At 41.3% G+C, this 27590-nt stretch overlaps 2 protein-coding genes across 3 annotated transcripts; both read left to right on the top strand.

Moving 5' to 3' along the window:
- The first annotated feature begins 830 nt into the window (after positions 1–830).
- On the top strand, positions 831–18647 carry sepsecs (Sep (O-phosphoserine) tRNA:Sec (selenocysteine) tRNA synthase). 2 transcript variants are annotated; one of them, XM_030076665.1, is made up of 12 exons: positions 831–899; positions 5440–5564; positions 5654–5808; positions 8698–8816; positions 8986–9144; positions 9677–9830; positions 10965–11067; positions 11983–12112; positions 12350–12441; positions 14919–15012; positions 15258–15348; positions 17762–18647. In XM_030076665.1, exons 2-12 carry the CDS (start codon positions 5451–5453, stop codon positions 18006–18008), a joined length of 1458 nt encoding a protein of 485 aa, XP_029932525.1. In that variant the 5' UTR covers positions 831–899; positions 5440–5450; the 3' UTR covers positions 18009–18647. The 2 variants fall into 2 exon arrangements, with proteins under 2 accessions (XP_029932525.1, XP_029932524.1); XM_030076664.1 differs by lacking the exon at positions 831–899 and adding an exon at positions 4323–4476.
- Positions 18648–21412: 2765 nt separating this feature from the next.
- On the top strand, positions 21413–27575 carry lgi2a (leucine-rich repeat LGI family, member 2a). The gene is made up of 8 exons (XM_030076666.1): positions 21413–21614; positions 21897–21968; positions 23620–23691; positions 24217–24288; positions 24673–24744; positions 24943–25112; positions 25288–25452; positions 25755–27575. The coding sequence occupies exons 1-8, from the start codon at positions 21436–21438 to the stop codon at positions 26570–26572; spliced, it is 1620 nt and encodes a 539-aa protein (XP_029932526.1). The 5' UTR covers positions 21413–21435; the 3' UTR covers positions 26573–27575.
- The last annotated feature ends 15 nt before the right edge of the window (positions 27576–27590 follow it).

The following is a 27590-nucleotide window of genomic DNA, read 5'->3' as shown; positions in this document are numbered from 1 at the left end:
ATGAAGTGATGCTGCAGTCAACAAACAGGCCGGCCGCGGCTCGGTCGTCTAGACTGCGTCTTGAATCACTCTGTGATTCATTAATGAAGCGGATCCTGCAGTCACGGGCTCGAACCGGTGCGCGAATCAGCAAGTCAGAGTTTTGGCAAGCTGTCTGCCTCCACATCTGCCTGCTGCGTCGCCGCTTGCTCTTTATGAACAACACCCAGTCAGAGTTGTTTTGCATTAAGAGGGCAGCCTGAGCAGAGGCAGGGTCCGGGCAGCTTGTCACTCAGTACAAGATGAAGTTTGAAGGGCTTTAACTGGGAAAATGGACTTTAAGAGAAGGCCTATGATCGGCTCTCAGCTGTGAATTTAGTGGTAGCCTAGTTAAGGTATCTTGGGGATCTATAATATTTGGGATATTATAGGAATATTATAGAGATATAACCACCTGTAGTGAGGGGTATGAGACCTTGTTGGCTACTTAATGGTGCGCTTTCAGGAATTCCCTCTCTACCTGCCGCTTTGTAGCCTACTTCTGTTTATCTATTACAGGATTACCACGGCTCTTTGTCGATGATCTCCTTTCGTAATATTACAACGCATAGGGATTTTCTTGCAGGTTTGGGCGGATTGGCTCATCGATCCCAGTTTCTCACTCCCAGCAGGTGTCCTATAGGCTCAGCCGGGCCAATCGTGTCCCAGCGAGCGCCCGGAGCCGCCCCGCCAGCCAACCACACACACCTCTGGAGACGCTCACTCATTGGAAAGCTGACATTACACACAAGTGGGCGGCGGAAAGCTGACTTACCTCCTCCAACAGCCGGGCTGCTCTTGTACTGGTGACGCCTGATGCCAAGGCGCATGGATCATAGGACAAAGAGCAAGGAGCAGCCGGATAGGCCGCCGTCTCCCAGGTAAGTTTGATGATGGACTGGAGTAGCACCGGAAGGCGGGACTGGTCAGCAAAGTATGTGTTTGTGGTTATTAGTGGCTTTTTACACCAGTTGCAGGCCTGTCCGTCTTTTTGGAAACCCATCCAAGCTTTCCTCCATGTTTGTTTCCTCCTGATTGAAGTTTTGGTGGCTGTTTTTCATGGTGTCAATGAGGGTGGAGGACTTACGGGTGTAAAGGCTGCAGAAAATCAACTTTTTGGCAATTAAAAAAATATATATATTGATTGAGTATAGAGACCAAGAATACAGAGGGTGCCAATACAAGAATGGAAAAAAAAAAAAAAAAAAAAAAAAAAACACATGAATGAGTATACAGTTTATGCATTGTGAGTAGGCTAGTCAAAACATTAGGTATACGTGTATGGATCTACTGTGGAACAGCATTTAGACTAAATTAGGTCTTCTTATAAGAGATATACAAGTCAAGTTAAGACAGTGGCATGTGTTATGAAAATGTGAATTGTGTGTGTGTGTGTGTGTGTGTGTGTGTGTGTGTGTGTGTGTGTGTGTGTGTTAAGACAAGAAAGGAAAGCTTCAGCCATTTTTTGGTTTTGACTTAGGTTAGGTTGGCTGACACACAGACACACACACACACACACCACCTGCAATTGTGAATGGAGGTGCACCTATAGGCCTGAGTTTATGAATGGAGTTTGGAAATGGGTCAAGGAAGGGAGGCAAGATGTTGGCATAGCTGTTGAGTTCAAGGCCCTGCTATGCCATCAACTTGCCATCTTTCTCTCCCCTTGGCTTCAGAGAGCTGGCAACACCTCCCAGAGCTGCAAAATAAGTCTGATGTCTTCTGCCCCTCATTATATGTATGTATGTAAGGTGTATATGCCTTTTCACTTTTTTTTTTTTTTTGGTCTCGTAATTTCTGCTGTGCCCCTTTGCTGTATGCCTTGCTGATTTTAATTGTGAATCTATTATGGGTTACATGTGTAACCAATCTCAAGTTTATGGATAAAGAATACATATAATTAAAAATATTGCTTAGAAAAATATTGTGTGTGTGCATGTGTGTGTGTGGTGCATTTTTTGTGATTTTAATGCAAATATGTTGCAGTTTGCATGGTAAATCCATGATAACCAATCAGGGCTGAAGAGGGAAGTAGGAAACACCTGATTAATTGCAGACTGAAGAACCAAAGTTGGCTGTTTGTTGCATTTTTTTCTTTCTTTTTATTTTTTAACTGCAGAGTCAGAAGTACTTTATAGTGCCACTTTGTTGGTCCTGATGGTTCCAAGTGTGTGTGTGTGTGTGTGTGTGTGTGTGATGCAGCTTTGGGCGTATATCGTGTTCATTTTGTTACACACTATCATGTTAATAAATTTGATTTGACAGCGTAAATGGCTCACATGCTTCTGTAACTGTCTCATGTAGGGTTACGGCTTGTACGGATGTCATATCTTGTAAATAAATAGTTTTATTTATTTAAAAAAGTGGCTTTTTAGATGTGGGCTTGTATAAAGTCAGAAGATGTTTTAATAAATCACATGTAGGCTGAATATTTCCAAAATATAAAGATAGGCCTACTGTTGTCATAATTATAGCACCCCCCCCCAAAAAATAAAAATGAACAGTTTCTTTCTTCTTGCTCTTAGCAAAATGAGTTTGTTTGTTTGTTTTTTGTTTGTTTGTTTGTGTGTGTGTGCTTTTTTTGTTTTTGTTTTTGTTTTTTGTTAAGGATATTGGGAAAATAATATAAATGAAGACTATGGTGTCCCTCAGTTTGTATTGTATTTCTCTACCACGCATGTTTGAAACAGCAACAAATTATCACGGGGCAGCCAGGTGCTGGACACGGACTAGGATGGACAAATAAAACTTTGAAATGAATGAATCATCATCTGCTGACGTCTATTTTATTTACTGTTAATATAAAGGCTATTGGAAATAAAACTTTATCGATGAGCCGCAACATAACCGGCTCATCCTCATGAATCGACACCTCTTCACTACCTGCTCAGGTGTGCGTGTGTGTGTTTAATGAGGCTAGTGGTCACATACGGCGCACCTGCAGTCCCCGTCAAAGATTGTGTATGTCGACAGAAGTGGACTCACTCAGGGTCAACATCTCTGGCTAGGTGCGTGCACTCGGCGCCACACGCAGAGCAAAGATGGCGACTGACGTGAAGTTCAGTTAAAGTTCAGTTCACAAACATTGACAACTAAAACTGTTAGTTCATGAATATTATTATTATTAATTTGTTTATTTGTGCAAGCAAAAGTGGCAAGTGCAGTGAACACAAAAGAAGGAAGAAAAAACACAAGGGAATTTAAAGAAGGAATAAAAAAAACACCTGAAGACTCTAAAGTCAAAACATGGCTTACAAACAACATGCTTGCAACAGCATTTAAATGTAGTAGATGACTTAATAGATTTTAACAAACAAAATATTAATATATTGTGCAAAATTGGTTTACACTCAACTGAAAAAAAAAAATAGAAAAAAAAGACGCAGAGAACCATGTGGAGTCAACCATAACATTTTTTTTTTTTTTTTTATTAGATGGTCCTCACTTCATCAGAAACCTGGTGTAGTGCACCTTTAAACTAATCAATTAATTACATTCAAGGACATTTTTTTTTTTTAACTCCATGAGCCAAGCAGCTCATTTTCCAGTATAAGGCTAAAATGCTTTCCATACACACACTCAGTGGCCACTTCAGGTCCTCCTGTACTGTCTAATGCAGTTCAATGCAGCAGCTCTGCCATAAATTCTACCTTTAAAAAAAAAAACTTTATAATGTTCAGTTTTTGTTGACATTGTGGAGAATGTGTCAATTTAATTCTATGTTTATTACTGAGGTTGTAGTTTGCTGTGGTCTTGCCCTGGACTACATTATAGAGAAAAGTGTTTCCAATTTTTGTCCTCCCCTATTTTTTTTTTTTTTTTACAAGAGAGGGACAGAATAGTGGAAACACTTCTCAACAAAATGCAGTCCAGTACAACAGCAGCACTAACTATGAATTCCATGCCAAACATAGAATTGAATGAATGCCTCTATTACTGTGACAAAAAGAAAAGTTGAGCATTATAAGCATCAGAGCAGTAAACTTTATGCCACAGCAGTTGTATTGGATTGTATTAGATTGTACAGGTGCACCCAATCAATTGGTCTCTAAGTATACATTCTGCAATATTAAAATAACCAACAGTAATACAGCATTCAGACAATTACTTTATTTATTATTGATTAAAAAAAAAAAAAAAAAAAAAAACAGCAACAACAACAAAATGCCTTAGCAGCACTGGACCAAATAAATAGATACATTTAGAATTATTTAGATGTAGCCGTTTTTTGTAAAATTATTATTTTTATGATTATTATTATTATAGTCATAGCCTACTTTTTTGTCCCACTCCTCTTCCTCGCCGAGATTCACGATGACGTCAGCAGCACCCGGAAGCCCAGTCAAAGCGAGAGCTCGGCGCCTCTTCCTGCTGTCGGCTCTGACGCGTGTTGAGTGTGTGGAGTGGGAAATCCTGGACAAAACACGGGTGAAATTCAGAGGAAGGGCTTTTCAAAAGGTAAGGTGACACAGCGGCGGGTGTGAAGTGACACAAAACAGGCCTGTCGCCTGTCATTCCGCTCGGCGCACTGAGTAAACAGCTAGCATGTTTTGTCGCTAGCATGTTTTGCACCGAGGTAAACATAACGCGGCTGCCTGACCAGCTGCCTCGCCGTAGCTAATGTAAGACACCGGGAGTGACTTTCAGTTTTCACCATGTCTGATAAAAAACCCTGTTGAAACCTGAACCGGCCAGCAGAGGAGTCACGACAAACTTTTCTAGGCGCTAAACCCAGAATAAACCCAGCATAAACGCACCAGAAGTTTCTTTAAGTCTCTGTAATATAGAGGCTATGGAGAGGGAGGATAGTGCATATGCTGTGTAAACAGTAGCTACACAATTTTATAAAATGTATTTAATTTTGTTTCAAACATAAGGAAAAGGTCCATCTATGATTGTAACTGCTCTTATTTAAATTTGAAAGAGGGTAATGCTGATTATTGATGTCATGCTGTAATTTGATGTTTTTAGTGTATTCAGTATATATCTACATGTTTAGATATCATTATGTAGTATATGGTGTATGTATGTTTTTTGTACATTTGATACCAGTGAAAATGAGGAGAAGTTGACAACTGATTCTCTTAAAATAAAGATAGTAAGATAAAATAGATCTATATTTGTAAATGATATAAGACAAGATGTTGTCAGGGATTGGGATATGTGTTGTCTTCCTGGCTTTAAAGGTTGTGTTACAGATTCCTAAACTTACTAGACTGTTCAAGCTGTTCTGTTATTTCCCTGCTTGGTCATCGTGTTTACATTAGTCATGGTGGGTTATCAAAATTTCTATATGCACCAACAGTCATCCCAGCGAAATCGTTACCAAAATATCTTGATCTGTGATTTTGTCCATGTTGTACAGCCCTAGGTGTAGTGAATGAGTGAACTCCTGGTGACACAGTATTATTTCCTCGACAGGCTTTGCAGACATGAACGGTGAAAACTTCACCCTGAGTGAGAAGCTGGTCTCGCCGTCCTACGTCAGACAGGCGTCGCAGGCCCGCCGCAGCCACGAGCTGCTCATCAGACAGCTGCTGGAGCAGGTGAGACCCGCCACCGACGCTGTCAGCTTCACCTCAGGCCGCCGCGGTCAGGCCAGAAACGTTCAGTCGTCACGCTCTGTGTGTTGCAGGGCAAATGTCCAGAGGAGGGCTGGAGCGAGAGCACCATCGAGCTCTTCCTGAACGAGCTGGCTGTGATGGACAGCAATAACTTCCTGGGAAACTGCGGCGTCGGAGAGAGGGAGGGCCGCGTGGCATCCAGCCTTGTGGCTAGAAGACATTACAGGTTCATAAATGAAGTCGGAAAATAAGAGATTATGATCTGAGTTGTCTTTGCCATTTATTCTTCCAAAAAGAGCCGTCATCTCCCCAAAAAACACTTAGTCATAGAACAAAATAAATGTAGACGACACCTGCAGGCTGAGAAAGAGGATTAAATAGCAGACAATGGAGCAGATGCAGCAACACTCTTAAATTTCTCTTGTGGTTTCTCTTGTTTTTCTGTTTAGAGAAAAATAAGAAAAGTCAACTCCAGATGCACCAAACCCTCTTAACCATCCAAATTTGCTCCTACCAAGGTGTGCTGAATGATGAATCCCACCTGTAAACTGGAGGTGTGTGTCTGAGCGGTTGCTATTAACAAAAGGTAATGCCCCCTAACTACCTTATTTATAAAAAGGGCAGCTGTTGTGCCGTGTGCAGAATACTCTGCTACACACACAGGAATTGGAGATGCTAACAAGCAAAACTGGAGGAAGAAAAAGAACTGGAGCAGCTGAAATCAGAGCTCATTGTGATTGTGTGGTTTGTGCAAGTCACAGTTCCCATCTTGGGACAATAAAGGTCACTACTGGTGTTACAGGAGAGTCAAAAAAGCCAACAATGGCAAAAAAAAAATCCATGATTCTGTGAAGGTCCTCTCAGCAGGGGGACGCACAGCTGCTGAAATCAAAGGAAAGGAGTTTCTAAAACCGACAGAGATGCAGTTCTACTGTATAAACTCTAAATTCATTTATTTATTTCAACAAACTCTCAATATCTCATTCAGATATCCTTATTTTAATAATCTGTTCCTTATAATTACTGTAAAACATAAAATAATCTCAGTGATTATGCATTGATATTCATTTGATGGATTTTTTATGCTCTTCAGTTTTAAAATTGATCTTTCCATGTGTTGGACAACCAATTTGTGGACTGTGACACTGAGAAAGCTTTTTCTTATCTTAGTGAGAGTTCTCTTCCCCAGTCGTAAAATTTTCTCTTACCTCAGACAAAAACAAATATTAGAAAACACTGACGAATCCCAGAAGTCAAAAGGTACCAACAAAATAAGAATAAATCATGTATATAAACAAATAAGAAGAAATGGGTTGGTAGGCCTATATTGTTTACTGCATCTGGCCCAGTGATTTCCATCTTACTTTTATTTGTACAGCCAACATTGCTCTCAACACCAAAAATGTCAGTAATAATACGTTCTGTAACAGATGATTGTCTGTTATTCAGTCCTCTTTCTCATACTGAACCTGGGCCTTTGCTATTTATATTTTATGAGGATTGAGATTCATGAAGTTTGAAAATAACTTCATGATGGCAGAGTATTGTTAGTCTGCAAATACAATTTTTAGGAGCACTTTACAGTAAGGTGCACAAAATCATGAGTACATACCAAGGAATGAGTGGGGGAAAAACTGTTACTTCCTTGTTATCTTCAAATGATCTCTGTGTCCTTCTCAAGTAACCCCGTCCAACTGGTGATTAGGCACCAACTCATTACTGGTGATGCATCATCATGATGACACAAAAATTCAAACTACTGGTCATATATCCTGAAGCAGTGTTGTATTTATAGTAGTGACTAAGTAGTTACTTGTTAGTTGGGAAGGGTGATGCTTTACTGTTACTTGAGTCAAGTGACACGATGATGAATTATGACTCAGTGCGATGCATTACTTTACATGAGGGGACACAAAAATAGTAAAAACGCCTAATTCAGTGTTCATCAGGACAGGAACCAGGCATTAAGTAATTAGTCATAATCCAGGAACTAGTGATTAGATATTGGTTTATAAACATGATAAATAAGAGTCTGTTCTTAAAGAATTTATCATTATTTATTGTATAGTACTTGATTCAGTTACTCATGGCATTAGTGATTTGCTCCTCACACATTCCTTGGTATCTACTAAGGATTTTGTGCACTTTACCGAAAAGTGTTCCCGATTTGTTTATTCAACCAGTTGAGCTGCCAGCTTGTGGTAAACTCATGTATTACCAGCTAGCCTGCCTCACAGATTAGAGGCCCTCCTGTTTAAAAATGATTAGTAAATGATTGAACATACATTTTGTGTTATTTTTACAATTTGTTTCAAGTGTTCCCCTTGTAAGTAGCTTAAGCTGCGTTTCCACCCGAAGCACTGGAACTTTTAGTCCCAGGGATGACTTTTTCACACGCGGTCTAAAAACCCACAAAGATTAGGCAAATTACTCCGCTGATCCGTAAAAAGTGATGGCTGTTAGTTGAAGCACTCGAGAAGAGGAAATATGCAGGCAGTGTCTCCATATTTTCCCTTCTTCCATTGACCAAAAAAATATGGTGGTTTGCCAGAGTGTAGTCGTCGGTCCATCTGTTGTATGATTTCCTTTCTCTGTTGAGGTGTTGAAACACAATGGACAAAAAGCAACCTTGTATGTGACTGCAGGAAAATGGCAGTTAAAATAAAATCCTGCGAGTACTCGACCAATCAGAAATGTTCAGCACTGCAAGCCCCACCCACAAAGTTCCTGTACTTTTTTGAAGTACCGCCCCCCGAGCAGGGACTTTTCTGAGGGGTAAAATAATGTCCCAGGCACTTAATTTAGACCCATGATCCCTGCGGTGGAAACAGTGAATTCCTTTAAAGGTTCGTTCTGCAGTCGGAAGGCGGCCTTAGATCGAGAAAGATCATTCAGCGCGAGTCCCTGTGATGAACGTCATGAAACCGAAACATCGATGAACACTGTGAATAAATGATCAGAAGCAAGGGAACAGTGTGCAGGAATGGTCCATCCAGATCAAAGCTACTTGCATTGAATTGATCTCCTGTGCACCTGTGCTGGAATAGCAGGTGTGTGAATATGAGCTGATAAAGTGTTCCCGTTGTGACACTTCCCTGTGTGCACTGTGATGCAGGTTGATTCATGGCATAGGTCGCTCAGGTGACATCGCTGCTGTTCAGCCCAAAGCAGCAGGATCCAGCCTGCTTAACAAGCTGACTAACTCAGTTGTGTTGGACATTTTAAAACTCTCAGGTGTGTGCAACAAAGCCTTCTTTAGTCAATATCTAAGTCTCATTAATAGTATCAATCAAATGAAGTGTTGAAATATCGTCTTGGGCTGGATTGACATATAACTCTTTACATTTGAAAGTGTTGCTGCATATGGATGAAATCTAAACATCTTGCGTCTTATGGATGACAGGGGTGCGGAGTGTGGCCAGCTGCTTTGTAGTTCCCATGGCAACAGGAATGAGCTTGACTCTGTGCTTCCTGACCCTTCGTCACCGGCGGCCCCAGGCTCGCTTCATCATTTGGCCCCGCATCGACCAGAAGTCCTGTTTCAAAGCCATGATCACTGCAGGTCAGTACACGAGTCGCACGCTGTTTCCCCAGTCGTCCTCACATCCTCTGCACAGAGATCCTGCTGAGCCACACTGATGTTTCAAATGTGATGATGAAAGAGAAAAAAATCCTGTGTAGCATTTGCACCTGCTGGTTGCTTTTTAAAAATGAAACCAGCCCTGCTTTTTTCATTAAAAAATTCCTTCAGACTTGTAAGAAACCTTACATCCCATTTTAAGAACCCGATATTTTAAAGCTTGTCACTGCCTTTTGAAAGCCGTGAAACTGATATGAAATATTGGTGTGGTGCAAATCGATGTTGGTTTTCTGTGCTCAGCCCTGTTTAATATGCAAGTGGAGCAACAGCTGCTAGATGAAGAGTTTTTGTACCTGTCAGTATCCATCACATTAGTCTCTTATTTAACTTCCATGATCAATGATGATTCCCTCCCATTCAGTCCTAAATTCTTGTCTTTGTCATTAATTTCACAAAGTTTCTGAACTGAACTTACAGGAAATACACACTACACTGTTTTATTGGCCGTGGTTAGGCTTTGAACCCGTGGTGGTGGAGAACGTTCTGGAGGGTGACGAGCTGCGGACAGACCTGGAGGCAGTTGAGCGCAAGATTGAGGAGCTTGGAGCGGAGAACATCCTGTGTGTTCACTCAACTACATCGTGCTTTGCCCCACGTGTCCCGGACAGGTAGATATAAATAAGCTCTTCTAAAAAAAAAATTTGGAAATACAAAGAAAAAGGTCACAAGTGTTGCTTTTAGGAGGAATGAATTCAGCATTTTCCTTCACCTCTACAGCTTAGGCCCAACTTCCACTCTGTGAGAGAGCTGAGCAAATTAAGAGTTAGTTTTCCTAAATGTTTTTTTTTTTTTTAAAGCATTAACTGAAAACAAGAACTTATGTTACTCACAAGGGGTTACTTTTTTCAAACGGTGGGTTATCTGTTGTGGATGAAATCTCTGAAAATACAACATTGATCATCTGGTCGTCATCCTCCACATCTCCTCCAACCCCCAGAGCCTGAGAACAGAGCGCTCACTCTGTCACAAGCTCAAAGGAAAACACCCTTGATACACTTGGCAATTACAATGTCTGGAGAAACAGTAAAAAGCAGTATATATGATGATGATGACAGTCATTATTATTTTTTTTTTCTGTTAAGTGATGTACTGAATAGAGGTGTTGTTTGATATTTATAATAACAATAATAACCTTTATTTACAGAGCATTTATCCAAACATGTGAAAAACTATTAGAATCAATAAAATCAAGCACGTAAACCAAGAACATAAAGTACAGTAAAACAACAGTAGGCATGTGAACAATTCAGCTGAAGGCAAGCCTGTTAAAAGACATTTCTAATAAATTTCAAATACATCTCCAAAGTTGTCTCAAAAGAAAAAATTTTACAAACCCAGTGCCACAATGTGTTGATGACGTCTGGCGGTGTTGACACTGTGTTGCAAATGTCAAAAGTCTCATTGGCTTGCAGGGCCGACAGCAGCAGAGCGGCACTCATCTGTCACTGTCCAAAGGAACAAATGATTTTGGGGTTTCTGTCCACCTAGTGCCGCATAAAAATGTGAACAAAGCATTAGATATCCCTGTGCACCCGGAGTCTTAAGTATCTTTACAGGCGTTGACAAAAGTGGTAGGATAATATTCAAATTGTTGCGACTGTGAATCATGTATCATCACAGGATAAAGCTTTGGTGAGATGTTGAGTAAACCACAGTGCAATTAGAGGCAGATGTAACAGGTTTGTGTGCCTCAGGACATGGGCGTGTCTCTCATTTTGCCTGTTTCTTGTCTTGTCTTGCAGGCTGGAGGAGCTGGCCACCGTGTGTGCCAAATATAACATCCCCCACATTGTTAACAACGCCTATGGAGTCCAGTCTTCCAAGTGCATGCACCTCATACAGCAGGTTGGTACCACTAACGCACAACCCGCCTCTCACACTCGACTCAGTCAGGTGTTTACTTTGCCCTTCACTCAGCAGATTTCAGTACAAATGCCTTTGCACTAATCTCACCTTGTTGACAGTTATGACAATCACACAGACTTTTATGTAATTATGTAATTTGTATGGCAGTGTGGAAAAGTTACACATTATTGAAAGTATTTCTCCTGAAGTGAAATTGTTTTTTTTTTTTTGTTCTGTTTTGTTTTGTTTCATTTTGCATGACCATGATGATATTTCTCAACTCTGAACTCTGATTTTCCCTTAAATGTCCCTGAAGTAGCTTCAAAGTTAGTATTGTTCAACCGTTTCACACACATGTTCTGTATCAGCTGGTCGCAACACTTCCTTGAAGCTGCATCACATTTACATCAAGTCAGATATTCAAAGCCATCGGTCTATGGCAGCACCATTAGATCAGAAAGAGAAAATATCCAGATGTCTTGTGCATCATTTTATACAATTTATACAATTATATAATTTCCCTGAAATTCAGCAGGACGTATTTGGTATCTTGAGACCTTGGGATCTCCACTAGAACTTTTAATAAAGTTCTTTGGCTTTGAATAGAGTTTGGCTAAGCAGCACTGACAAACCCACATGTGGGAGCAGAGGAAGTGAAGATCTTAAGGAATGTAGTCAGACACTCCCTCTCTTGTGTTGGATATAATTACTGTATGTATGATAAATGCGTTTATGTATTACTGAACTGTGGATCATTGTATTCACTAAAATCAGTGCAGCTGTGAACTACATTTATAAATAAATGTCATTACTGTCTCAATCACCTCATTTGAAATGGGGTTTAGTTAGCTCTTTAGCTCATTGCTGGCAGATGCATTCCTACCTCTTTCTTGAACGGTTTTTGTTTTCTGTCAGGGAGCTCGTGTTGGAAGAATCGATGCGTTCGTGCAGAGCTTGGACAAGAACTTCATGGTTCCAGTAGGTGGTGCCATAATAGCTGGTTTTGATGAATCCTTCATACAGGAGATAAGCAAAATGTACCCAGGTTAGTGTTAATCATGACACCGCTGTTGTCTTTTTTTTTTTTTTTTTTTTTTGGTCATTTCTTCTCATAATTAGTAGATCCAGCAAGTATTTATTAATTTATTTATTTATTTTAGCGAAATGCAACTGAGTCATAGGTAAAGGACTGAGTCTTAATTGTGCAATATGTTATTTGTTTGCATTTAACAAAGTTTTTTGGATGGTAAGTGGAATTTTGTCGTTGGACGTCTGTTTCCAGGTCGAGCATCAGCATCACCCTCCCTTGATGTTCTCATTACCCTTCTCACCCTGGGAGCCAGTGGCTATAAGAAACTCCTGTCAGAAAGAAAGGTGAGCATGTACACACACACACATGTTAATAAGCTCAGTCCATTGTTAAGTTTAAGTTCAGAGCACTTTGTTCAACCCTGAGTGGCAGTTTGGCTCCGAGCCAACAGTATTTTACATGACATATGCAGTCACACTGGGGTAGAAGGCAAGAAAGTAGACAAGAAATAAATACACTAGAAAGTGATAAATGAAAAAATTCTAGAGTTGGAAAATATACGTTCGAATAAAATCTACTCATGAAAAGTAAAGGAGTTAAAAAGGAGCTACTGTAAAGAGGTAAAAAAGTAGGCAAGCGGTTGTTTCGTGGCTTTGTGTGATTTTGTGGACGATCAGAACGGCTTGGGACACAAAGGTATGTCTGCATCTTTCGGAGGGCCACTTTGGGACTCGTAGTTGGCAGCCATGAGGGAGGAGTTCAGATTGTTTTGCCAAGCCTGTTGCCACATGAGCAGCACCCCAAGTTTCCACACATTGCTCAGGTATCAGATGTGCTGTTTGTTTTCTTGAGGCATAACTGGAACAACAGGGCTTGGCATGAAGACGCCATGTAAATAAATGTCTGCCATGTTTTTTTAGGAGCACAATGCTGTGTGGAGGAAACCGCCATCTGCTTTAGAGTCAAACTAAACATTTTCCCATGTTCGCTGAGACTGTGCCCCTGAAGAACACAAAAATCCAGCTTACATAAGTTATTTTCACTGTGCCTGTGTTTAGCTCCCTGTGCTCACCTGTGTAGAGTGAGACTTTATTCTTCACCGAGCTGTGTGCTTTGTAGTGGGAGTGGGAAGGTATAGAGAGATAAAATTGATCCAGGAGTTTCGAAAACATCCCCTGGTGGCTCACCACTCAAATGCAGAGCGACTAACAATGCAGCATCCTCCTCTTCAGATTCTATGCACTGCACCATTCTTAGCCCTGTGATGTACCACCTGACGTACCACAACACCGTCTCTTGATGCTCAGGCTTCAGGGGGACGCTCAAATTCTATAGTGTTACCTGATGCTGTTAAAAACACAAAAGATGCATGTCAGGCTTTTGTAAATACATCTCTGCCCTTTTCCTTGGTTAAAATACTTTCTGATTCGTTTGCTCTTGAGATGCTGGATGTGGGGAATCTGCTTTAAAAAGAGTGCATCATAGCGCTGATGTGATTCGCTCACCGCTGTCTAAAAATGTCACTTCTTACGGGATGCTATACAATGCCAGAATGCTGTTAACCTAAAACCCACTCCACTGCAAGGAAATCCGTCTAGGAAATTCCTCTGGCCTCTCACATGACCTAACGGCTTATTGATTTCTCTCAGTCCAGATTATGCATAATTAATGTACTGGACCAGTTTGCCATAGTGTCTGCAGAAATTAACGATTTGCTCACATAAGCACTGGAGTCTCAAACTTTGAATAATTCAAACCACCGATATGGCTTTTTTCATGGCCGGTATGCCATGGGCTTGCAGTTTGTTTTGCAAACTGCAAGCACGCACCTGATGTAATCCCAAGTACTGAAAATAACAAGGTCCAGTATGAGGATGGATTAGCTGATGTGTGTTTATGTGTTTTATAGTCCCTGGTAAGTTTGCGATAGGATTTAGGCACCACACACAGACACACACACATTCTTATTGTCTGCAGTGTCGTGGCCATGCACACACTCTCCACCACTTTCACCCCTCCTCCCACTCCTCCAGGGGTAATAGTCACCCATTGTTATTAGAGAACAAGGGACATTTAGGGACACTTGACATCATTGAAAGGCTATTTGTGTTCGACTCATGACAGAGAAAATATTTTCCTCCTTGATGTTTTCAAGCAAAGTGTGAGTCAGCAGAGTACACTGTTGTGCACTGGTACCCGCCCTCTGTTCCTAGAGAATGGCCCCTTAATGCACAGTGCTGCACCAGAGAAATTACAGCCTCAAGCCAACAACAGAAACACTGCTATTTCTTCTTGTGATGCAGCTCCTCCGTATCCCGCTCTGCGAACATTTACAAATGTCCAGAATCCCCTCACCTACTTCAGTTCTGCAGGGACTTCAGCCGGAGCACACATTGTCAGCACGTCTGCAGAATTCAGCTCTCAGTTAAAATCTAAAAGCCTGTACGCCCCCCCTCCCTACTTTCTAATTGATCCCAGAGGTAGTTGTGTGATGTGAGCAAAGATCATAACCACAGCTGGAGAGGAAGTGGACGCTTGATAATTCTAGCTTAGTCAGGGGAGCTGCTGCACTGAAGCTTGGTGAGAGACGGAGGCAGGCAGGCAGGGAGGGATGGCGGAGTTGGGGGATGGGACAGCCTGCTTGCTGTGGGTAGATTTGCTTGATTAGCAATAAACCAAGACCGCTGCTGCTAAAATTAGGCTGTGGTAGTGCATGAAGGGAGAATCGTGCCACTATTTATAGTTCTTTGGTGTGATGCACCCCACTCCCTCCCTCTTCACTTTCTCTCCATGCGTTTTCCCCTGTCTGCATGGCCTGAAGGAGATTTATTCGTACCTGGCTCAGGAGCTGAAGAGCCTGGCATCGGCACATGGGGAGAAACTGCTTCACACCCCTCATAACCCCATTTCACTGGGTAAGCTCGATGCAGTGGATGTAAGGATGGTGTTACACATTTGTATATACGATCTGTGCATAAGGCCACAGCACTAGCCCCATTTTGTACCTGTATGTTAGGAGTTCTTGTTTTTTCAGCTGTAACGTCGCTGTTTTTTTTTTTTTTTTTTTATTGTACTGTAGTCTTTTAAATTTCTGGCTATTTTGTTAACTCATAGTGTGTATGTGTGTTTGGTTGATGGGTGTGGCAACTTTCTCCTCCAGCCATGTCTCTGGACGGTCTCCAGGCCGAGAGTGACAAGGCAGTGACTCAGCTGGGCTCCATGTTGTTCACTCGGCAAGTGTCGGGAGCCAGGTACCGTATGAACCCACGCGCCTCCACAGGGCATGACCTCTTTCTGCCCGGACATGGAAAGAGAGGGAGTGGGGATGACAAACAAGAGAAAACATTCAGAAATGGGATGAAATTAAGGACAGAAATTGTTAGGTTTGCATGTATATGTGCTGATGTGGGGTAGAATTCTCTTAAAATCTCAATAAAGCTTATTTGGATTGAATTAAATAGATGGGGGACAAAAGCAGCAAGAGCTGAGGTTAAGACTTGACACACACTGCAGCAATAGTCAAGAACGAGTTTGTCCATGTCCTCTAAATGCAAGGGAGTGAACGGGTCGGTGTCAAACAGAACAGCCAAAGGAAATCCGCTGTCAGATAGATCTGCTGAATAAGGAGGTACAGAAGCCACTTTAGATGATTAGAGCGTCAGTTCTATCAAAGCGATCTCCTAATTATAGAGGACGCATCCATTATGTTTCAGCAGACTATGCCAAGTCCCCATAAAGCAATGCTCTTTCCAATAAGACAACAACAAACACAAGCTTTGATGTAAGTTGAGATGGACAAGTTCTCGCTCCCGTTGGTGGTGTTTCTGCCGGCGGTAAGGAGTATTTGTCAGTTCTTCATTGCTGTTTTCTGCCTCAGTCACTCAGCATGAAAACATAATGTGCAGGGGGCACGAGCTGCTGTTTGCCATTTGTTTTTCCTTTTTGTGACCAAGCATGGGAAACGACATCAATATTTTAAATATCCTCATGAATGATTGAGTGTCATTTCTGTTATGGCTATATTGTTTTGTTTAAATTTAAATGCATCATGGCATTTAAATTTAATTAAATTATAGATGTGTCAAAGGAATAGCCACTCTTGCTCTTTTCCAAATGAACATGTTCATTCTCAAGGTCAAAGTATTTAACTTATTCCCAAATCTATGATTCTTGTCTCTCAGTTGCATGCTTAAACTGAGGGGTATTGATGAAAAGTTTGTACCAGTTATTTTTTAATATTGAAAAATCATTAACTATAGCACTTGGAGATACACTTTAAATGCTAGACACATGTTTAGCTCAAAGACATCACCAAAATACAAACAAGGCCAACCAAATGTAGTTGGCCTTTTTAGGATCAATGGTAACCTCCTCTCTCATGCAGCAAAGCAGATTAACTGAAGCCATATCAACTCGTGATACATTCACTTTCATGAAGCTCATGTACACACACACTCAGTATAGCTACATTAAAATCACACTGTGCTGACAGTGAGGCACCCTACCCAAAATTCAGAGGCATGGGTATTGAACACTACGAGTTGAACACTTTGAAACTAGCCCCAGTCCTGCAACGAAACAACACACACACACACATAACACCCATCCCTGAATCGGAGTAGTGTTCATTTTAGCTTTGATGTATCACTCGCTACATCAGAATAACACCGGCTGTTTTTTGAAGATGATTGCTGTAGAGTCCAGGCTGCAACTTGTTCACTGATAATGCTGCAGTGCCTCATTTCTCTCAAATCTGCTTTGAGAGAAATCAGCAATATGGCCACTGCTGAATGAAGAATGATTTTCTGTGTCTTGCGAGATGCCCTTTTCCTGTGAGGATTTTGGAAATGTGTACAGACAAGCAAATTGACAAGATTGAATTTATGATAGTGACATTGTGTTTTAAGTGCTTTTGCTCCCATGTGTTTTCGAGTAATTTGCAGTGTTGTTGGCCAAGTGATAGTACTAGTACATGAATCATGTACGTGGGAAGTCTGTCTTGTCTAAAAGAAGCTGTTGTGCATTCAAGATGAAAGCAGATTTTCAGATTACCAATGATTTACAGTCAGATAACACTGCTGTATGAGACCAAAAACACTTGTACTTGTAGGAACTTGATGGTGTGACTTGATTTTTTTGTTCATATCTATGAGGGTAGGTGGTTAAAAAAGGGAGAGCGATGTGTTTTTAGGAGATGCATCCTAAGATCACCCTTTGCTCAGTGAAAGAAAATAAATGGTGCATTCATTTAACATGCTTGGTTTATAAATGCTTACAAATGCCAGTTTTACATTACTGTGTTCCGTAAATAGCACAAGTGCACGGAGCTAAATGCGCACAGCAACATCCGAGGTGCATTTGACCCCTTTGCTGACTCACACGATGCTAATTGCTGCAAGCCCATCAGAGAATCTCTTCTGATTGAGTGAGTACAGCTGTTGCATTGATTTGATCCCAAGTACGAAGCATCCCAAATTGTTTCTCCACTCCCCCTAAATATAATTGTTTTAATAAAATTTAAGTATTTTAGGTGCTTGTGCCTGACTTTACATAAGAATCTGAATAGCCAAGCCTTCAGCCCGACCAGCTCTATTCTTTATGTTGCCCACCATGATAAATAATTACACTCCACCTGTACTAAATCATCGTCGCTTTTCTTTCTAGGGTAATACCTCTGGGCAAGGAGCAAACCATAAGCGGGCACACATTCCGCGGCTTTATGTCCCATTCGGAGGCGTACCCATGCCCCTACCTCAACGCTGCCTCAGCAGTGGGCATCACTCGAGAAGATGTGACACAGTGCATCAGGAGGCTTGACAAGTGCCTGAAGACGCTGAGGAAGGAGTGCAACGCGGCGAGAAGCAGTTCACCTTTGCCCCAGTCTTGCCAGGAGGACTCCACTGGAGAATGAGTGAGCGACAAAAACAAAAATAATCTCAACAGGGGACGACAGCCACGATTGCGCTGCTCACATGCTTTATAAAAAAGACACATAGAATTTGAGATACTACCCATACTGGAATTCAAGGATGCGCAGGTGCAGGTCACATCGTTCAGCAACGACAGTAGAGAAAGCGATACCTATTTTGTTTCAAACTCTAACCTCTGGAGCCTGCAGGAGCCTGCCGACCTAGGGCTGGCAGCGTGTGACGCATGGCACTTTTTAATGGATGTTTTCTGGTTTGTCATTCCACACCTTTTCATATGAAAATGCTGAGATGTTCATGAGATAGCTTTTCACATCCACAGCCAGGGATTAAACTGCTATTTGAAACGTCCTAATTTCACTGATTAATGACCCCTGTCTGGTTGAAGAAGGGCTTATCGGTGAAATCAGTGGGTGTTGTGTTTGCTTGGAATGAAACTCTGCATTCCAGTGGCTCTCAGGGACACACTGGAGTAGAGGACTGATCTGAAGTTCGACTGAAGCCTCTTAAAAGACTTGTCATTCAATGTTCTGTATGGATTTGATCAAGATGATGAGTTCTGTTATTAATTTGGGACTAACACTTGACTATGGCCCCATTAATAAAGTATCTCTATAATTGAACTTTGCTCCCACAGTGTCATTTTTTCATTAATTAAAGGCATTGAAGACTGATATAGCTTTGAAGAAATATTAGATGTCCATAGCTAGAATTGAAGCTTGAAAACAATGCTACGATAACATTAAGTGAGAAATCCTCTTTTTCTTTAATGATTGCCAAATATAGGGTCTGTTTCTGTAATATGCAGCATGTATTCTGTTTTGACATCTGCAGTGCATTACATTTTGCCTTTGTTTATGTGTGGAATGGTATTGTTTCACTCTATAATATGTTGTGCTAGGTCTTCTCTAGCAAGTGTAATGTGATACAAATGCCTTGGGAGCACTGACTCCATTTCAGACCCATTTTAACCCTCCATATTTGATTATCTAATTCATTTTCCAGCTATGTTACAGATAGTAACTAACAGAGATAATCAATGAAGTATACCAAACATAGCTCACTGAACTGTATTCATATGTCCATCTGTCCTTTTTACATGCCTGCCTATTCCTATTCAGGGTCGGAGGGGGGCTGGGGACAATCCCAGCATGCACTGGGCAAAAGGCAAGCAACACATTTACTCGTGGGCTATTTTCACGCAACCAGTTCACCTGATCTTTTGACTGTGGGAGAAAACCGGAGCATATAGAGGGATCCACACAAACAGTGTGTTACTGTATGTCATATGAATAAGAGGCACCTAACTAAATGTTACAATTACCCATATACATTAGAATGAATTCAGGACACCTATCTCACACACAGCACTTGACCATGGCATTTGGCATAAATTGGCATGTGTCCAAGCAGTTTTGTCCATGCCACGTGGAGTTTTCTTGAGTCCTTAGTCTTATCATGTCTGTTCTCCAATCTCAGCCATTGAGAGGCTGGGCAGGTAGAAAAATAGACTGACTGACGCTCTTCTGAGTGATGACTAATCTATATTTTGCATCTGCACCGTCCAAGTTCTCCCTATGTGCTCCCAAACATCTGCAGGAGATTATCAGTGTTGATTTCATGTTGACAAGCCTGAAGTACAAGTCAGTGCAGACAGGTATGGATTAATGTGTAACTATACTAGTATTGTCTTTTGCAGCCACACCTCTTGTGCCTCAAAGCATTAAGAGACAAGCAGAAGCAATGCTCCTCAGTGCTTAAGTACACTATCTGGTGTTGCGTTACATAACAATAAACGATGATATTTTTCATACACAGAAGTTTTAAGTACATGCTGTTGTCCTAAAAGGCACCCTCCCTCTGTTCTGTATTTTTTTCCCTTCCTCGGTCACAGCCACTACTTGTTTTTGCAGTTCTTCCTCTTCCTGTCAATTCGGCCCATTTCTCTGGCTGGTGCTGATGTTGCAGCGATGCTGTGGGGACAGACCCCCACCCTCCTTCATTGTTCAAGTCTGCTGCAGTATGTAAATCTGAGGAGGCCTGCTGCTGAAAAGCTTCGCTGTTATTTCATTCGAGATCCCCCACATTTGATGACTTTCAAGCTGCATCTCTGGGCAGTGCACAGTCTGTAACTTCTTGATGTTTTGCACATTTAAAAGTTATGGGAGCTGTTTTTTTCTTTTTTTTTCTTTTTTCTTTTTCTTTTTCTTTTTTTTTTTGCCTGATGAATGATCGGAGTGTTATGTTGTCATTGAAGACGCATTGCAAGAGAACAGTGCTCAAATCAACAAAAGCCACAGTGAACTCATGGGGTCGGACATGCCACATTCGGTCGCCACTGGGGTAGCATTAGCATTTTTGCCTGTTTTCTGTGTTTAAATGGCAATAGGTTCTGGCGGCCTCTTGGTTCCCTGCAACCCAACCAATTGTTTGCCCTCATCCATCCTCTCCAAAATAGACCGCCTTTAAAAATAGCCCTCCTAAGTCTGCACTCTGCATTCAATCATAAGTCCCAAGTACCCCAGGGATGCTGCTGCATGACAAATGGCCCGTCGCTTCTGGCTCTCAGCAGCTGCCAGGTATGGTTCTGTGACGATAGAGCACCAGGCTGGTACCCACAGGGACGACATGGGGCCCAGCTGGCCTTTTCAAACTTCCGGTTTGGTCTGGCCCTCACATTAACTCAGACCTGCACAGGTAATAACTGAGCTGCTCCAACCATAGGAGTGTATCCCAGGCTGCTCTGCCGGTGTCCGCTGTCCATGGTGCTGCAGTTAATGCGCCTGTGGGCCTCATCCAGCTGGCTCCTGTTAATACCGTGCTGCCTATAGCCAACTGTACGTTATGGTAAATGAAACTTTGTTAATCAACTCCTGATGTGTCCCGTAAGCGACTTGGCTTTATCGAGTGACTGTCAAACCTACTTCTCAATCTTTGTCACAGACGCACAGCCTGTTGTAAGACTAAATAAATAAAGAAAATTAATCATAGGTTTACATTTGCGTTTCTAATTCTGTCAAAACAAGCCAACAAATGCCTTTAAAGATGAATTCACAATGTAAAGAGAATTTTTTTTCACTATATGCGCTATTCATGATATGCTGAATATCTGCAATATATCCTAAATTTACTTCAGTGTGAGCCGTGAGAAATGTACGGGTTAATAAATCGGATGCGGATGGCGATAAGGAGCCTCCTGATGTCTTCCTTTTCAACGCACGGATGTTTAACCAACACTTATCCTATTGAAGCTCCGGCTAAATAAATAATTAAATTGGGCGAAGGGGAGCTGCAGCTGATTTGCTGATGTCAGGGATCCAGTGCAGCATTTCATGGTGCAGGGTGTAAACGCAGTGCCATCTGCCTCGGTGTTCTCAGCAAAACCTCACACATGCAAGCCCGACAGGAAAGATGCTGCCAACTCTTCAGATTTGGGCATTGTTCTCTGTCTCAATCTTGTACCTGTTTCAGCCGGTTCATTTGAAGAAGGTTTTCCGATGTCCTTCAGCATGCAGCTGCTCCAAGGAGTCTATCATTTGCGTCGGGTTCTCCTACATCCCAAGGATTACCCCCAACGACATCAATTCTCTGTAAGTAGCCTACCCATATGGTGCACATAGTAAAAATATCGACCCTAACCTGCGTTTGTAATGAGCAGCAAAATTTGGCAAGTTGGGTCCATGGGCGACATCCTGCTGTATGTTCACACCTCCTTATGTAAACCCCGAGCTGGGCTTAATTCAATACAGCACAGACTCTTTTCTCTCTCACTGAAATGCTCACTTTTAAGAATAGCTATTTAAGAATAGTTATTTTACTTTATTTAATTTCTGCATTATTTTTCTGTCCACTGACTATGCTTTTTCCTTCAGGAGCATCGTCAATGGGACTTTCTCCGAGGTCAAGGAGGCGATGTTTGCCCACATGCCGTCTCTCCAGCTACTGTAAGAGTTCTTCAGTTGCCTACCATCAGTATCAGGCTATGAATCAGTCTTTAAGTTATGCTATACTAATCGCCCATAACTTGTTGCTGAAGGCTTGAGATCAGAAAATGAAAACTGACACAATGAGAGAAATATATATATTTTTGGCATTCGTTCAAATTCCATGTGTCAGTAACCACAGGGCAACAATATCTGCATGTTTCTGAAAGTGGTGCTTGCCAGATTTAACAGGATGTAGTGTAGTGATAGATCTGATGATGGGAAATTCCTGAACTGTCCCAAGTAATGCATCAATCAGGACACTGCTCGGTGCTTAGAGTATACTGATACCATACAGAAACATTCACTTATTAAAGACTTGATCCTATACTAGCCCAGTGGTGAGGCCATGAACATATTCACTGACTTCACTCATCACACTAAGAACTTGAATCTGATGCAGATATACATCCTATTTAAAGGGTATGCATTTATTTGGTGTGTGTTATAGATGTAATAAAACCAGAGAAGAGTTCTGATACAGTGGTCACTTTGGGCCACCTGGGAATGAAATCAATAACATGATGTCTTTGCCTCCTCCTAGTCTTTGCTGGAGGCATGCCATGGATACATAACATTTACAGCTGTCAAGACGCCCCTAAATTATACCTGCATTCCCCATAAAGGAAATGGGCCTGAGCTTTAGAGCAAGTCCATGCCATACTAATCATACTTACCATCGATCTGCTTTGTTACTGTAGTGCTCACTGTTGTGATGTCAGCATAAACAAAGGCGTGGCAGGTATGCTACAGAGCATTAGGGGACACACATTTCATGACATGAATGCATTTGCTATCTTAGAATAAATTATTCACTGCCAGAATATCTTTTTAGTCACAATCACCATTTGTAACTATAAAATCTTCCCCAGCTTAAAGCTAGGATGGACAAAATGGACAACATCTGTTATATTTTGATATATAGATATCCATAGTGTACTGCCATCTCATGTTTATTTTATTTACAGCTAGTGTGTGCTTATGTGTTGATCTTCACATTTTGCAGTCCCTGCCACAGTGCACTGAAATGGTGATCGGAGGTAATAAAACATCTTGTGGCATGACTGCTCTTGCAGTCTTGGTCTGAGAGAATTATGCCTCCTGTGAGAATATTTAATAAGCTGTAGTGGCTGTATTAGCTGTTATGAGCTGCTGCCCTGTCACTGCCTGCCTTTGTCATTGAGGATATGGCTCTCCTGTGTTTGTCAAGGAGAAAGCAAATGATCTGCTCTCCACCTGTGACAGTTAGAACTGGAGCAACAAATCAAAATATGAATGGTATTCCAATGTGAGAGTTAAAATGGCAATACTATAATTGTTGCAGTAAATCCACAGGACTGTATTTTTTCGTTTCCATATTGACGATAAGAATAACATTACGCAGAACTAAAATAACAGACTAGTCCATATGTGTTTGGCATTTGTGCAATATTGACGTCTGAATTGATTTCCTTCAATAGGCAAGTCAAATCACAATTTGAGACATTTTTACTTGCATCTACCATTTTCCTCAGGTACATACATTTTTTATTTGAATGAAGATTTTGTTGTGTTGTAGCAGCTAACATCATTAATGTTTTTTTTTTGTTTTTTTTTTCATGATTCATTATAGGCTTTTGAACTCCAATTCACTCACAACTATAAGGGATGATGCGTTCGCTGGCCTTCCACACCTGGAGTACCTGTAAGTACTTTTATGCTGTTTCTTGTCTTCGATGTATTACAGAGACATTCAGCAAAATACTGTGATAACTCAGCACGCAGACAAAGGCCTGTGCTCTCATACAGTAGCTGCATTTTTCAGCACTTTACTGTGGCATGGCATTTTTTAAATTTGTGTAGGAGTCTTTTCTGGGATTGCTATCATGTGCATGGGGTTATATTGTTGGCAGTAGAGGAAATAAAAAGACAAATACAGGTGCTGATTGTGTTCAAAGAAAGTTTATCACATTCTTACCACTAGTTGGCGTTTTATGATTCCCATTATTATTGGAATTTTGTTATTTTTGGAGCACTGTGTTATAGCAGTTACATGCAACTTTATTCACATAATAAAACAAAACTCAAGTGTTTACAATGGAACAAATCTAGTATTTTATTTACAGAAGTGCTGCTTCTTTTTCTGTCTTGTTACGTTGATATGAAAGTGAGATTTATTTTTCCCCAAATAACCACATAATCTTCTATGTTTTGTTGGCATGTTCCACAGGTTCATTGAGAGTAATAAGATAGAGACTGCATCCAAATATGCCTTCAGAGGTCTCAGGGACTTGACTCACCTGTACGTTCCAGTCCAACAACTGTTTCAGTTATACAACCTGTGATATTTTTATCTGTTGAAACTGATTTTTTTAAAACAAGATGACGATATGCAGAAGTTGAGAAAACTATTGTAAGTGTTAAATGATTCTGAATTGTTCAGTATTCTATTCTATCAAAGGACTAACAGTAAAAACCTTCTGCTATGTGTTAAACTTTTCTAGTGATATAAAAGACTGAAAAAAAAATGCATTGCCATTTTTTATTTGCCCAGACAATTAAATATGACTTGGAAACTGGTTTCTACACAGTATCTTTACATGTAAATCAGTCTTTCTCATTGGTTTTCAAGGATTATCTCAACTGGATAGAAGTTATTGTATTGACCAAAGGTTACTATTTTTAGGTCCTTGGCAAATAACAACATAAAAGCCTTGCCCAGGGACCTCTTCATGGATCTGGACTCACTGATAGAGCTGTAAGTTTGCCCTTCATTTGTAATTTTTTGTATATGTTTTCCTGTTCATTAAATACTGTCTCTGTCAAAATCGTTGCCAGCTCACAAAATGCATTTATGGATTCATGGGTATTGCATTACAAGAACATTAGAAATGCCATTTGCAAGAAAACATAACATTTGAAATGCGGCTAATAGGAAACACATGCCTCTCTGCAGGGACCTACGAGGCAATGCCTTTGAGTGTGACTGCCGTGCCAAGTGGCTGATGACGTGGCTGAAGAACACCAATGCCACAGTGTCAGATGTCATATGTGCTGGACCTGAGGACATGAAGGACAAGCGTCTCAATGATATGGCCAGTCTGCAAAATGAATGCATTTCAACTGGTGAGACACCTGAGCCAGTTGGCATTGTCTCTAGTCTAACTTGCATCAGCATTAGGCAATGTTCCTCTGAGCTATGACATACAGAAAGTGATGTTATAAAAAGGCATGATGATGTCGATTTGGTTTGAATCAAGAGTGTAGTTTCTTTTCCCTCATCCCATCTTTTCATCTGCAGATTTTACCCTCCATCAGTCTGTGGTGTCTGAATCTCTGTCTGTTGACACTTTCACCTATAAGAATGATGTCTATGTGGCAATTGCTGCTCCCAGCATAGAGAGCTGTATGGTTTTCCAATGGGACCACATAGAAATGAACTTCAGGACTTATGACAACATCACAGGTATGGCAGTGTCTTTTACAAATGGCCTCAAACTGGTTGATTATGCGTATGTTACAACCTCATCAAAGAATAGTAAAGAAAATTAGAGTAGGTTAACGGGTTATGTTAGTGATACTGGTTAATCTGTTTTTAAAACTGCAGAGGGATTTTTGAGAAATGCTGTTTCTCATTCAAAGGGACATCTATCTTACACTGTCTCTTAGGATAGTGAATTTATCTTCATTGTTAGTTTGCTGTGGGTTTCTGTTCTTTAGCTGGATTGTCATTAATTAAGAATATTTTCTCTTTTCCCTGCCCTTCAGGTCAGTCCATTGTGGGGTGCAAGTCTGTGGTTATAGAGGACCAGGTGTTTGTCATTGTGGCTCAACTCTTTGGTGGTTCCCACATCTACAAGTTTGATGAGGACCAGAGCAGGTTCAGCAAGTTTCAGGACATTGAGGTTTCCAAAATCTCAAAACCAAATGACATTGAGACATTCCAGATTGGCACTGACTGGTTCTTTGTGATTGCTGACAGCTCTAAAGCGGGCCTGTCCACCCTTTACAAGTGGAACGACAAGGGCTTTTATTCATACCAATCACTGCACGAGTGGTTCCGAGACACAGATGCTGAGTTCCTGGATTTGGATGGAAAGGCCCACCTTATTTTGGCAAGTCGCTCACAGGTGCCGGTAATCTATCAGTGGAGCCGTAACAGCCAGAAGTTTGCCTTGCAGGGTGAGATCCCCAACATGGAGGATGTGGTAGCTGTGAAACACTTCAAGATCCAGGAGGAACTCTACCTAGCGATGACACGCTACATCGGTGACTCCAAAGTTTTGCGCTGGGGTCCCAAACAGTTTGAGGAGATCCAGGCCCTGCCATCACGAGGATCCATGATTCTGCAACCCTTCGCTTTCAAAGAACGTTACTACCTGGCCCTGGGCAGCGATTACACCTTCTCACAGATCTACCTGTGGGACACCGAGAAGAAGATCTTTGATCGCTTCAAGGAGGTGTATATCCAGGCACCGCGCTCCTTCACTGTGGTTTCCACTGACCGCAGGGACTTCATCTTTGCCTCAAGCTTCAAGGGAAACACACAGATCTTTGAACACATCATCATCGACTTGAGTCTGTGAGCTAGTTGGGGGCTGCGCCTTATTGCCTCTCCCGCATCCAATGTCTTCCACGAAAAAGTTACATATTTGAAGGGAAAAGAGAGGAAGGGAAAGGATGTAATAAACTGTTGGGTATCAATTCCTATTTAGTTTTCTGTCATAAATAACAGCTGGGTCAAGTAGTGTTGAGGATCTTTTTAGGATCTTTATCTTTGCTTGATTATGTGTCAGGGGCCTTGTCCCATCATATATTCTAAAGGACTCTCAGACTTTCAGAAGTCCAACCACTTTGGAAAGGCTGTGATGAACAGTGAAGAGGTGTGAATAGATCTGAGATATAATTTTTGCATATTTTTGCAACCAGTTTATTATCCCCTGTGCTTATTGTTTTATACAAGAAACAAGTTTCCAGCTGGATGTCAGACAGATCTTGGGCTACCAAATTTGTCAGGCCCTGCTTAAGTTTTGGATCAGCTGAGGTAGTAAGGAGTTTGGTTGCTCCTTCATGTGCCACTTAACCTCATGTCCTCATACCCTCTAGTAATGTACAGTATGTTGCCTTATCTGCACTGGGGTACCGTGTTGTGATGGGCCTACAATGCCCCCCTCTGGCCGTGATGAAGTATCACACCCCTTTGCTTTTTACATACAGGGAAATGTCTTGAAAGCACAAACCTTTAAAGCTGAGAGCCCAGTCCATAGAGTCCAGTTATTTTGTCAGAGTTGTTACTGTAGGTGCTATAGATTATTCTGCAAACAGTAAAGTATCAAGCCGTGGTTTTATTTTAGGAAGTCATACTGAGGACTGGTTATAGCTGAAGCCTTCTTAAACAAAAAATGTAAGTGCAGAATCCCCATTTAGCTACCTTTTTAGTCCAGAGGTAAGAGTGGTAGAAGTAGATAGAAGCCCTTCTTCTTCCATTCTGTGGAAAGGACCTGTATCTATTGTAATGTCAGGGAAATTCAGTTTGCTTGCAAATAAAAAAAAAAAGTGAACAGCATTTCTTTTCAAGGTCAAGAAGAAATACCCCTCTTTGTA

This window comes from Myripristis murdjan, chromosome 18, assembly GCF_902150065.1.
Source record: "Myripristis murdjan chromosome 18, fMyrMur1.1, whole genome shotgun sequence".
NCBI lineage: Eukaryota > Metazoa > Chordata > Actinopteri > Holocentriformes > Holocentridae > Myripristis > Myripristis murdjan.
This window is presented reverse-complemented; position numbering and strand designations above follow the sequence as displayed.

Bases quoted from the DNA above. Each gene is read 5' to 3' on its own strand.
- lgi2a (XM_030076666.1), top strand. From the start codon at position 21,436: ATGCTGCCAACTCTTCAGATTTGGGCATTGTTCTCTGTCTCAATCTTG. The intron at 24,289-24,672 runs GTACGTTCCAGT...TACTATTTTTAG, and splicing joins CTCAGGGACTTGACTCACCT to GTCCTTGGCAAATAACAACA. The intron at 25,113-25,287 runs GTGAGACACCTG...TTTCATCTGCAG, and splicing joins AAATGAATGCATTTCAACTG to ATTTTACCCTCCATCAGTCT.
- sepsecs (XM_030076665.1), top strand. From the start codon at position 5,451: ATGAACGGTGAAAACTTCACCCTGAGTGAGAAGCTGGTCTCGCCGTCC. The intron at 5,565-5,653 runs GTGAGACCCGCC...TGTGTGTTGCAG, and splicing joins TCAGACAGCTGCTGGAGCAG to GGCAAATGTCCAGAGGAGGG. The intron at 15,349-17,761 runs GTACCGTATGAA...TTTTCTTTCTAG, and splicing joins CGGCAAGTGTCGGGAGCCAG to GGTAATACCTCTGGGCAAGG.